Source organism: Neospora caninum, chromosome VIII (assembly GCF_000208865.1).
Source record: "Neospora caninum Liverpool complete genome, chromosome VIII".
Lineage (NCBI taxonomy): Eukaryota > Apicomplexa > Conoidasida > Eucoccidiorida > Sarcocystidae > Neospora > Neospora caninum.
The window spans coordinates 6,362,609-6,375,213 of record NC_018395.1 but is presented as its reverse complement, the minus strand read 5'-3'; the positions used below and the strand labels follow the sequence as shown (position 1 = coordinate 6,375,213).

General features: G+C 57.4%; 2 protein-coding genes across 2 annotated transcripts; one reads left to right on the top strand and one right to left on the bottom strand.

Annotated features, from left to right (window-relative positions):
- Nucleotides 1-452: 452 nt before the first annotated feature.
- On the top strand, nucleotides 453-5,545 carry NCLIV_037990 (putative AGC kinase; the record flags this gene model as incomplete). Its single annotated transcript, XM_003883999.1, has 8 exons — nucleotides 453-542; nucleotides 998-1,120; nucleotides 1,519-1,670; nucleotides 2,297-2,429; nucleotides 2,789-2,928; nucleotides 3,564-3,697; nucleotides 4,162-4,208; nucleotides 4,838-5,545. The coding sequence occupies 8 exons, from the start codon at nucleotides 453-455 to the stop codon at nucleotides 5,543-5,545; spliced, it is 1,527 nt and encodes a 508-aa protein (XP_003884048.1).
- A 2,098-nt stretch (nucleotides 5,546-7,643) lies between these two features.
- Nucleotides 7,644-11,315, bottom strand: NCLIV_037980 (conserved hypothetical protein; the record flags this gene model as incomplete). Its single annotated transcript, XM_003883998.1, has 1 exon — nucleotides 7,644-11,315. The coding sequence occupies one exon, from the start codon at nucleotides 11,313-11,315 to the stop codon at nucleotides 7,644-7,646; it is 3,672 nt and encodes a 1,223-aa protein (XP_003884047.1).
- Between the last annotated feature and the right edge of the window lie 1,290 nt (nucleotides 11,316-12,605).

Below are 12,605 nucleotides of genomic sequence, written 5' to 3'. Positions count from 1 at the left end.
TCATCAATCCACACGGCGTCTTCTTGCGTGCAAATTTCCCCTAGGAGTCCCCTGCGCTGTCGCAGGACGACCGCGCGTCGGCTCGGCGACGCGACCTCGCACATCTGTCGTCATGCCGTCGTCACGCTCAGACTGCTCCGTTTCTTCGACAGCTTCAAACAACTAAAGCGCCGCCTTGCGTCTCCTGCGGAGATCGCGAGCAAATACACACACCGAGATATCAACAGTCAAGACGACGCCCGTACACCCTGTCTCTGTGTCTCTCTTTGCCTCTCGCGCCGCTTTCTCTTTCTCGTGGACGTCGCTTCTGGAAGAATGGGGTGACTCTCGGACTGCCTCGCTTGTCTTTTCTTCCGGTGTGTTCTTCCCAGTCTTTCCCCTCTCCGGTAAATCTCCGTCCTGCACATTTCCCTTCCAGAAACTCTGCCTTTTCGCGACTTCCCTTTTTCGCGATGAAGGCAGGGTTCCTCGAGTCCTCTTCTTCCCGCCGCTCACGGCTCTCTGTGGCAAAGACTCCTCCTCCTCTCAAAGAAGATGGAAAAGTACGTTACTGGAGAAAAACCACACATTCAACTTCTCGCCGCTTTTGTGTCTCTTGTCTCTCTCTGCCCATCTGCCTTCTCTACATTCTCGTTTCGTAGTTCTTCTTCTCCTTGTTTTCTTCTTGCTCATCTTGTTCGCCTTGTTCTCATTTCCCCTGTTTACCGTCTTCCCCGTTGTGGCGGCCTTCCTTCGCTCTCTCGCCGCGTTCTCTGTTCTCTTCCCTGCCTTCGTCTTTCTCTCCTCGCTTCCTTTCTGTCCGCTCTTTCCCCCTGCTGATGTCAGACTCTCCCTGTCCTCTCTTCTTTTTTCAGAGGAGCCCTCGCGCGTGTGCAGGACACACTTCATTTGCGAGCTCCCGCTGTGCTTCCCGCGGACCTTCTTGCCTGTGGCACCTTTCTCTTTTTCTGTCCCCTCTGTCTCCATCTTTGCCTCCGTTCTTTCTTGTTTTTGTCAGTTCACCTTTGACCACTTTTCCCTGGAGCGCTTCTTGGGCCGCGGAAATTTCTGCGAGGTCTTCGAGGCGACGCTCGTCGACGACCCTGCCGGCCAGGCCTACGCCCTCAAAGTGTTTGACCGAGTGAGCGGATCAAGAACAGCACGAGGAGACGCGGCACCCCAGAACGCGCCTTGCATGCTCTCTCTCTATTCCCAGTGGATGCATGTCTTCTGTTAAACTCGCGCGTCTCTCTTTACCGCCAGGAGAGCGGAGAAAAGACGCACCGCCGAGCCGTCTTCTCCTCTTTCTGCCTATCGTTTCTCCTCTCTCTGCGTATCGTTTCTCCTCTCTCTGCCAAGAAGGCACTTCCTGCAGGCTCTACACCCCGCGCGAGAAAGAGGCGAGTTGGGCTCTGTGCCGTTGGCCTTCACGTGCTCTCTTCTTCTCCTGCGAGAGCCGCTTTTCTATCTGTTGTCTTTCTCGGAGGCGCCTTCCTCCATCTCCGGGATCTTTTCCTCTGCGTTGCCTTCGATTCTCAGAAACAAGTCATGCGACTGAACAAGATCCAGGACGTGCTCATGGAGCGGCACTGCATGCTTCGCCTCAACGAGCCTGGACACCCGAACGTCATCAAAATGATCGCAACCTTCAAAGACGAATTCCGCGTTTGCATTGTCTACGAGCTAGCGGAGTGAGTGTGACAGGCAGATGCACCACGAGGGGTTTGCTGCTTGTGTCGCCTTCCGCGGCTGCCCCGCCGCCTCGCCGCCTGTACAGAGAAATCGCAGGGCGCGGCGGTGATACACTCGCCGTTTCGCCTTCATCTCTCGGACGAACGGCGAGAGAAAACGACTCCGATGCCTGTGGGATCGGTCCCAATCGAAAACCGGGATGTCGCGTCGTTGTCGCGTGCCTGCCAGACACACACACACACACACTTGCAGGAAAACCCCGTCAAAAAAAGGAAGGTCTCCTTCTCGCTGCGCTCTCTCTCCGCTGTCTCGGTCTTCTTCCGCCCAAGTCGCTGCTGCGGCTTCGCAATACGTTCGTGTTCGTGTCGCCTTAACTCCCTCTCGCTTCTTTGAAAATGGACAGGCTTGCGCTCTCTGGAAGTCTCAGCTGGTCGTGAGGCACACACACACACGATGCGTTGCCCCGTGGCTTCGGCTGCTCTTTGTCGGCCCCTGTCTCCACCTGCGTCCCGCAGCGTTTGGAGATGGCGAGGCGTGAGGAAAGGCGTGTGCTCGGAGGGCGTTTTCTAAAGTGAAAAAGTAGACGTAATGGAAAGGCGCTCTCTCCGCCTGCCGTCTGTCTCAGAAACGGTGAACTCTGGGAACTTCTCATGCACGGAGGCGTGCTGACAGAGAACCTCGCCGCGCGCTACATCCTGCAGCTGTGCGCGGCCGTCGAGTACATTCACTCCAAGGGCATTATTCATCGAGACATCAAGGTGCGGCGAGTGAGGGGGGTGGGACCGCGGCTCTCGGTTGTGAGGAGAACCCCGACTTCTCTTTTTCGCCTCTGCACGACTCAGGCGACAGAGGCTGAGACGCAGGGGCGACTGCAAGACGGCGACGGCTTCTGGTGGCTGATTCTTTTTTTGCACCCGCGGTCGGCGCCTCGTCTCGTGCTCGTGTCAATTCGTCTCTGAGTATCTCGCTACAAGCTCCATCTCTCTTTGACCCTTGGCTCTCTCGCGTCTCTCCTTTTCTTTTCGTTTCTTTGTCTCACTCTGCCTGCGTGTTGTCTCTTTCTCGATCTTTACTCGACCTCTTTCTCGGGATCTCTTTCTCTTCGTTTCTTTTTCAGGCAGAGAACATCGTCGTGAAGCGGGATGGCAATTTGAAGCTGATCGACTTCGGGACTGCCGTCGACCTCGAGCACCCCGAAGTGAAGCCGCCCATCCTCGGCTCTCCCTCGCCGCTGATCTCTGCGTCAAACCGAAAGCTGTAGGATCCCTTTCAGACTGGTTGAGACCAGCTTTTGCGAAAGATCAACGCACAGCGAAGCGGGAGCGGTGCCGATTAGGAAGGCGAGACTAGGCTCGGTACCCCCCCCCCCCCCCCCCGCGTAGCGATGTGGGCATCCCTCGCATAAACGGGTGTAGGGCGTGACGCGCGATGTGGCGGCCGGTCAAACACGTAGCTAAACAACCAAGAAGCCGGGTGTGCATGGAGGTGGATGAAAGCTATCAAAACCGTTCATAAGGTGAAGCATGCCTCAAAAACGTCTTACAAAAGAGACACCTACATAGATCTATGCACACAGGTGTAGCAAATAGCGTAATACCAAGTGTGCTTTGGTGTTTGTGGAAAGGTAGGTAGTTGTGTCATGGCACTTAGAGAAAGGCAGGGTGATAGACTGGCGTTTCGGCTCAGAAGCGTGTGCCTATATGACGAAAGAGTGAAGCCTTGGATTCTTGTCTTCTGCGGGACGCGTCGTGCCGCCTCGTGTGGGGGTCACACTGCTCGTCGCCGTTTTATAGCGGTCTCTTTTTTCTCTTCTGCATGCACCCCACACATGCGGACGAAGCAGCAGCTTGAGGATTCTCGCGCTTTTGTCCTTTTTCGGATTTGACTGCTAGGCCGGCACGTGTCTCCTTCGCGCACCACATCGGCACTCCGCAGTTCATGCCCCCGGAGGCAGTCCAGAACAAAGACAGCGGGAAAATGCGAGATCTGTGGAGTCTAGGATGCACGATTTACCAAATTCTTACAGGTACACGAGAGACAGAGTAACAGAAAGGATGCGAGTTCGACCCCCTGACGATTCGACCTGCTTTTCGTCGCTCCTTCACCTCCAGCGGGTTTCCTTTTGTCTCTCGTCTTCATTGCCTACCATCGGGGTTTCGCCTCTCTGCCTTCTTCCATTCTCCTCCCTGTTTTTTTTCGTTCCATTTTCCCCATTGGAGCTTTCTTCCTCGGGGCGCGTTCGGCCTCTTGCCCTTCCTCCTACGCCTCTGCTTGTCGTCTATTTCTCCTTTTCCCCTCGTTTTTTCCTTCGCTTTCGCGCCTCAACACGAAGGCCGAGATGGGGACGTTTGAAAACGGTCACTGTGTAGTCGCGTGGCGGAGGTGAACTGCATGCACTGGAACGATACGGCGTCGTTTGGGCTTTAGCCGGAAGAACGCGCTCAGAAGCGAAAACGATGATGACGGCGTGTGTCGGATGTCTCTCCACAGGCAACCCTCCCTTCGACGCGTCAACAAACTACTTCATCTTCCTCAAGGTCATAAGCCGTTCCTTTGCAATTTCCGTTTTCTTTTCTCTTCTTGGGGCGGGTCTGCCTGGAGCGTTTGTATGGAGCTCCTCCGCGCGGTGTGCCTTCCCTTCCTCTGTTCCCACGCGCTCCCTCACGTCTGCTGAGCTCGTTCCCCCTCGTCGACTCCTTCCCCGCAACCGTGTTTCCGTATTTGTGTTTGTCTTCTTGGTTTCTTCTCATCCTTGGTTTTCTCTGCCTTCTCCGTCTTCGTCTTTCTTTTCGTCTTTCTCTTCTCTCCCTGCTTCATCTCGTCGTTCGCTTCTCTTCTTTTTCTCTCCGTCTTCGTCTCTCTCTTCGTCTTTCTCTTCGTCTTTCTCTTCGTCTCTCTCTTCGTCTCTCTCGTCGTCTTTCTCGTCGTCTTTCTCTTCGTCTCTCTCGTCGTCTCTGTCTTTGCCTCTTCTTTCTCTTCGTCTCTGTCTTTGCCTCTTCTTTCTCGTCGTCTCTGTCTTTGCCTCTTCTTTCTCTTCCCTCTCCCTGCTTCATCTCGTCGTTCTCTTCTCTTCTTTTTCTCTCCGTCGTGTCTCTCTTGTCTCTTTTTCGCTGCCTCCTTGTCCCCTCTCGAGTCTCCCCTTTGCCTTCCTGCGCTCCGTTGTCAGGTACAGGCGCACGATCTCCATTTTCCGCCGCACTTCCCGCCCGGCGCGCGCGAACTCGTCGAGCAGTTGCTGGCGCCCGATCCGGCTCGTCGGTTGGGCCGGGAGAACGGGATTTACGACGTGCTGAATCACCCGTACATTCTGTCCTTGAAAGCAAAGTTCTCTAGCTCGCTGGCGCGCAGCATCGCTCCCGTGCCGCTCTTGCAAGATCTCTGCTTCCGGTCTCTCCTGCATGCGTATTTCGTGAAGTTGACAGCCGCGGAGGAGCAGAAGGAGGAGGCGCGCGAGCGGGCGCGAGAAGACGCGATCAAGAGGCAGTGCCTCGCCGCCGTCGAAGAAGCAGAGGACGAAGAACCCTCAGAGAGAGGCCGAGAAGGCCAGGGAACGGAGGAAGCGCCGGTGGAAGGCAGAGAAGACCCGAGCGATGCTGAGAAGTACATGCAACTCATCGACGAAGTCATTCCAGAAGGCGTCAAGAAACAGGTACAGAATCCCGACCAGCCCTTTGTCAAAATTCTCCTGGACCGACTGCACGACGCTGCGGCCTCGCGCCAAGCAACGCAAAGCTGGCAAGACGCGCTCGCGGACCAGTGGCTGAAGGAGAGCGAAAAACGACAGGATAGCGACGACGAACAGAAGGACGCAGCGGAAGAGGAAGAAGGCGACGACAAAAGAAGTGACGGCGACGGAGAGAACGAAGAGAAGTGAGAGGCGGCTGAGGAGACAGCGGAAACCAGAGGGACAAGGCACATCCGAAGGATACCGGTATTTCGGGACTGCGTGCAAATCAGGTGGAGAGTCAGGAAAAGAAGAACCAGTGGCGAAGGAGGTCGGCGCCAAGGAGAGCGAAACGTTTCGGACGGGCTGACCGAGAGAAAGCAATTAACACGCGCATCTCTACGCCACCGGCTTTCTCCTATCCTTTTCGCATGCTTGCCGCAAAACCCAAAGACCTCTGAGGAAGAGAGCTGTGCACTGCTTTGGCGTCGCGCGAACGCTCGTGCACGCGTTCCTTTTACAGTGTTTGTCGTTCGCGTTTCTTCTTTCTCTCGTCCCCTTTGCAGTGCGCCTCAGCAAAACGCGTCCCGCTCGCAGAGTTCGACCTCGTTTTTCCTCTTGATTCTCTCACGCCTGCATCCGAAACCCATTCGTTTAGATCTTGACGCGAAGGACCACAGCGTCGACCTCACTAATAGCAAAAGAGTAAAACTGCTGAGGGAAATATCTCTGGGTGCATCTCAAATCAGGCAGGTTTGTGTACATACGTCTCCAACGTACATGAATATATATAATATATTCATATAATCTTTTTTATATTTACAACGGTGTCTCGTTGTGTCATTCAAGAGATCGGTAGATGTACACCTCTTTGCATGCATCATTTTTCTGTGCATGCCTTTTTTGTCCAACTAAGTGTTCATGCATACGCATATATCCGTTGTGCTGCATGTCTCCGGATATGTCTCCTTGGTTGAGTTCTCCGTCATGATAAACTTTTCCCGACGCTTTCATAGCGTCAGGAACGAACGTGCAAGACTTTCGCTCGACGGTGCGAAGTGTATCTGCATGTGCATGCAGACCGCCTCGCTTTTTTAAAGCAGGCGGTCACGAAAATGGTCTTGCCTCGCGCACATAATGTGCCGTGCATGCACCAAAGAAAGACAGAGAAGGGCGAGAGTCAGAGGAGAAGAACTCACAGCGCGAAATCAATTGACGAAAGAGAGAAAGAGAGAATGCTACACGAGGGAGAGGAGACCGCATAGCAATGGGTGCGAGAAACAGCTTAGAAAGGCGGGAGACAGGCAGAAAGAGAGAGTAAGAGACGAGGCAGATCGGGGGATAGGATACATCCTATGTCAGGCCGCAGAAGGATAGTCGACGGCCGAGAGCGACGAACGTGAACCGTTGCTCATACCGCTGCATGCGCAAACGGACTTCCGGCGACACGTGCATCTCTGAGAAGATTTGCCTGCCCTGCCCCTCATGCATTTTCCTTGATGTCGAAAGAGACGACTCGCCAAAGACAGAGGACAGAGTAAACTGTTGCAGGTCGGCAGATCCACAGGCACATTCATGTGTATGAACATGCACGTGCGTTGACATATGCATGCATCTGCATTGTTAACTATGAAGATTTTCTGTAGACTCTATGGGCATGTAATCCACTTTTCTGAACAAGTGAAACGGGTGACGCTGTCTAGCGTCCATTTGCTTTCGTGTGTCAGCCTGTTCACTGCGGCAAGGTTTTAGCCGTTAGACTTCTAGGCGGCCGAAAGCTCTGAAGAAGACAGGTGCCGAGTCTCTCACTCCGCTCGTCTAGGACTCTCATGCTCGACGTATTCACACTTGTACCTACACGCATATGTATGCATAGAGATCTATTCGCCTGTGCGTATCTGTATCAACAGGAATGCACACGAGATACAGAAAACTACGCAGGAAGGAATGCCGATGTAATCGTTCAGCTTGAGTTGTAGCTTTGTATCGCTGCTCAGGTAGCCTCCCAGTAGAGGCTCCCCCCTCTAAGGCTAGGCCTGTCGTTGTACTCCGGCCGGTGTGTGTAGCTGCAGGGAGAGCCGAGGACCCGTCAAAGCTTCTCCCACTTCGCCCCGAGAATCCGTGGGCTCGCGCATGTATCACCTTTCTTCTCCTCTCTGTGTCACGATCCTTCTTTCGCTGTCTCTCCCGTCCCCTGCTGTCTCCTCTGCTGGCCTCTGCGCTTGTGCCCGGTTTGTTTGGTCTCGCTTCCCTCCTCAATACTCCCGTGCCTCGACGCGCCCCGGCGTCTGGCTCACTGCCCCCCTTCTCAGTCCTGCGCTCCCTGAGATGTCGCCACGTCGAAAAAGTGGATGGCAGGGGAACCGGGCGAAGAGGGCCCGGTGGACGAATCCTGGGAGGCGTCGTCCGCTTGCTCTGACCGAGGTTCTTCGCGGGGACTCCCGCTCCCTGCAGCGTGCAACTGTCTCTCTGTCTCCGCTCGCTCGCCCCCCAGCGGGACCGGTGTCTGCCACGGGCGCTCGCCACTAGGGTCGTCTCTGAGGAGAGAGAAAGGCGGTTGGTTTTGAATGTGCGGCGCCGCCGACGCCTGCGAGGCTGCACTTCGCGGCCAGCTGAAGTCCATCGGCAAAGACGCCGATGCCAAGGGAGAAGAGAAAGGAAATGAGGAAGAGAGAGACGCGGCCGAAGCACGAGCGGCGTGAAAGAAGGGAACGGCTGAAACTGTGTGGCGTCGCCTACCTCTTTCGCGGAACAAAGGTGGAGAGAAGAAAAGGGCTTTAGCTCTCTGTTCCCGTCCTGGTCGGGGGAAGCGCAACTCACTTTCGTTTCTGTCTTCGTCTCTTTCTTCTCCTTCACTGTCTCCACTTCTGTCTCCTCTTCCTCCCTCCTCCTTGCCTCTTTGCTTCTGCTCTGCACATCCCGGCGTTCGCTTCCCACCGCCCTCTGCCTCGCGCGCTGCCGTGACTTCGCGCGCGGCGTCTGCATGCGGCGGCCGAAGGCGAGGGGAGATCTCGAGCCTCTCAGGGTGCTCAGCAGCAAAATCTTTTTCGTCCAGAGCTGCAAGGTCGAAGATGCCTGTGCCTTGCCGAGGAAGAAGAAACGCGCGGCTGCCTGCTGGCGCTTCTCGCGGCGCTTCCACGAACTCGCCGAGCCGTGCCGAAGGTGAAGCAAACGCCGGGGTCTCCTCACCGTGAATCGCCGGAATCAAGAAAGGCGCCTGGCTGAAGGGTTCTCCAGATGCGCCAAACATTCGCCGCGACCGGCCTCTCTCGGCTTCGCTCTCTCCGCTGCCCGTTTCTCTGTCCAGGGTTTTCTCCCCGCATTTCTGTGCACTGTTCTGTGCTCGTTCAGCGTCTTTCTCAGCTCCGCCCTTCCTCAGAAGCCAGGCTCTCCCACCTCGGGTGGCGTGGCCGCCGCTGAAAGGAGCGAACAGAAGGCGGGGCGGTTTCGAACGCTGTGAGGACGGGGAGAGAGCGAGCGAGGAAACCACCCGGCTGGAAGCTTCTTTCGCGGAGGGTTGTTCAAAGCCCACAGGCACTGGCAGGCCAGGCGAGGACGGCGTCGCCTTCCAAGTGTCTCTCAAACGCTCAGGCTCCTCTCGGTCCTTTGCGCTCGCCTCGCCCTGTGTGGTCCAGCGCCGCAGCGTCAACGACCTCCGAAGCAGTCGGGCAAGCGACGGCGAGGAAGAAGACATCGACGAAGACATCGAGGAAGTAGACGGCGAGGAAGAGGAAAAGGAGGCACGACGCGAAGACGGAGAGGCGGCGAGGAGGGAGAAATGAGGGAAGGCGAGATGTGGAATCCGAGCCGAACGGGAGGCGGCACGAGGAGATGCCTCAGAGCGAAGACTCGAGGAGGAGGTGCGTCTGAAGCAAGACTTTCCAGGCTGAGCTGTCAACGCCGGCGGAACGTGCAGAGACTGCTGCCGGGTGTTGCCATCGGGGCCTCGAACAGTCACCAGGCGCCCGCCTCGCTCGAGGCAAGCTGGGACAGTTCGATGGCGCCGGCAGGCCGTCCCCGGCGAGAAAGCGGCAGACGCGAAGGAAGCGCCCGAAGGGACAGAAGGATGCGAGGCCTTCGGAGACAGAGGCCTTGCCAATGGTTCTGCCGAGAGAGACGAGTCGACGAACAAATCTGTTCGTGTTGACTGTGCAGTTGGAAGCTGACGACCGCAGGGGCTGTGAACAAAACTCGACACACAGCTGGTCTCAGGGGCCTGGTGCCTGCCAGTGTGTGGGCCGTCGAGCGAAGCGTCGAGATTCGTGGACCCCTGCGCGCGAACGCTGTCCAGAGCACAGACCGTGCCGGTGGCGGTCGCATTCGACCTGCGGGTTTCCACAGCCGCGTCGCTCGCTCGCGTCCTCTCCCTGTAGATGCCCGCGGTTCGATCTGTCTCCCCGTGTGCCAGCGTAGATTCGCGGGCCCCTGGGGCGACGTCGCTGTATCTGCCTGTCCGGCTGGGTGTCTCCTCGCCTCCGCGGCCTCCCTCGCTCGGGCCCGTTGGACCGCCCTCGAGGCCCCGCGGCACAGCGGAAGACGCCGGCTGCCTCTGCGGAAAACTGTTCGACTTTGGAAAGACGAGACTGCTCAAAGACGACGCGGGAGGAGACGACGCCGCTGTCTTCGAGGGCACCTTGTCGAGGCGAGCGATCGACCTGGCAGAAAGAGGAGCAGAACTGGACGCGGCCGAGCAAGATGAGGAAGCGGAGGCAGGCAAAGGGGGAGATGAACGGGCAACAGGAGGAAACGTCGAGACGCTGTCGCTTTGTTTCCTGTCGAGCCGCGGTTCGCCCAAGAGAGAGGACGATGGAGAGAGAACAGACGAGGGCTCAGAAGTTCTGCTCAAGGGCGACATGCCGAAAAGAAGGTGACATTCCACCTGTTTCCCTTCACTCGCGATCTCTCGTGCCTCTCTGCGGACGAGAGGCGCTCCCGGCCTTGCTTGTCTGTGTCTCGGAGAAGCGTCGTCGCCTCCTCGACTTTGACCGTCAGGTGTAGCCCCTTGGGCCATTCTTCCGTTTCTCTCTGGGGCTTGAATCCGGTCTTCTCTCTTCTCAGAGTCGGCGTCGCGTGGGATGTTGCCGGCGCTCAGGGGTTTTGTTCCTGCTTCTCCATGACGTTTGTGGTCTCTGCTTGGCTCCTCGTTTGCGGTTCCCCTCTGTGATTGCACCCTCCTCGATGTAGACCACCTGTCCACGGGGAGACACCGCCAGTCCACGTCGTCCAGATGGTGCGTCCCGTTCCGTTTTTCGTCTCCAGCGCATTGGTGGGCTGGTGCACAGAGCGCCGCCGCCTCTTTCGCTTCCTTTCTCGCAAAAGAGGGCGAAGGGTAGGAAGGAGAGAAGGCCGACGAAGCAGCGAAAGAGGGAAACGCCGCAGGAGCTGGGGCAGCCACAGAGGCAAGTCCCGCACAGGCGAAAGAGGCTCGGGAAGAGGAAGAAGAAAACGAAGCATCAGAGGATGCAGACGATGCAGGGGACGGAGGAAAGACGAGGAGACTGTTGGTGAGTTCCTCGTAGGAGAGTGGATGCGAGGGCGAATTCGATCCGAAAGCTGCAGGAAGAAGAACCGCAGAAGAAGGCCCTTCGTCGCTCAAAGCAATAATGCTGTTTATCGACGCAGCCTCGGAGAGCAGCCACTCCTCTCTCCCTTCAGAGAATCGGACGTGCCGCACCTGCGGCGGAGACGGATGGGGCAAACAGGGGGCCGCGAGGCGCTCGCCTCGGCCCGACGCGTCGCTCTCGCAAGAAGGGACAGAGGATTGCGACGCGACGGAAGCCCCGCATTGGTTGCCATCCTGCTCCGCCGACGCACCCCAATGGCCTCGGACAGAGGACGCAGCCAGTGGATCGCTAGAAGCAGACAAACAGTCAGGCGGAAACGAAAGGCGTCTCGCAGAGGCTGGCGAAGGAATATCCAGACTCGAGGAAGGTGAGGAAGCACAAGGCGCGGACCAGGAGAGAGAAGAAGAGTAAGGCATCGACGGAGACGGGGAACAAGCGGATGCAGAAACGGCAGAAGCAGAAGGGGGCGACGGGGAAGGGGAGAAGGGAGTGGGCGGAAGGAGGGGAGATTTCGCAGCAGGCGCAGTAAGATGGAGACTCTCGTCGCTGGCGATCGACGCGGTTAGACACTCCGAAAACGCTGTCGAACACGAGGGGGAAGGTATATCTGCATGCAGGCGCCGGTCTGTACCGGCACCGTCCCCGGTGACTGGAAGCGGAGCAGATGAAGAGGGACTGGAGCAAGAAGGGAGCGTTGGAGCGGGGGACTCTGCCAGCCACTGCGTGGAGCGCTTAAGACGTGCGGACCGTGCAGAGCAGTCTTGTTTCGTCGGTGACGAGAACAGGACGGGGGGGAAGACGAGCGCTTCAGAGGGGAATCCGAGTTGGAAAGGCGGAACAAGATTCTCTCTGCCGAAGCGTAGATCACGAGGACATGCGCAAGGTGCCTGGCCCCTCCCGCAAGGCTTTTGAGACGCAGAAGAAGAAAAGGGAGCCAGCGAAGCGGGTGGATCGCACTGGAGAGACGACACAGACGGAGGCGGGAGGAAGGCCTTCTTCAGAGGACGTGGGAGAGGAGACATCGAGGGCAGAGAGGAACACGGGAATGGCGAGGATTGGGTGCAGAGAGGGCGTGGCACAGGCAGCGGCGAGTGAGAGGGCGGTTGAGGTCTGGGGTTTGAATCAGCCGAGCCACGGAAGAGGGATCGCTGCAGAGCCGGCGCGTGGTAGAGTGAGCCCGCTGGTCGAGGTGGAGAAAGAGCAGCAACGGCGAGGGAATAAGATGAAGAGGAGAGAGAGGCAGCGAGAGAAACCGAGGAGGGAGAGCGTGAAGTGACAGCAGGGGACGCGGGGGAGGCAGAAGAGAAGGAACACGAGCAAGTGCAAGACGCACGTGAGGAAGGAGGGGAAGAAGAGGATGGACGGGGCGAGGAAGGAACCAGTGAGGAAGAGGCGGGCGAAGGCTGCGAGGAAAGACTGTCTGTTAGGGGCACTAAGAGGGGAACTTCTTTATCTCCTGGCAGCACAGCTGGTGCAACCTCCGGTGGATGGTGAATGGAAGAGGGACAGGCCTGGGGAGGCGTTGAACGAGGCGGAAGAACGCAAGCACATGTCAAGACGTTTGCAGCATTTGCAGAACGCCCTGGAAGCCCTGTTGCCCTCTCGTCGTTCTTTGGATTTGCGCTTGTTTTTGAACTTTCTTCGTCCCCTATCGTTCCGATTGCCGCCCCGGTCAGTTGCCTGTGCCGCTGTGCTACCCTTCCATC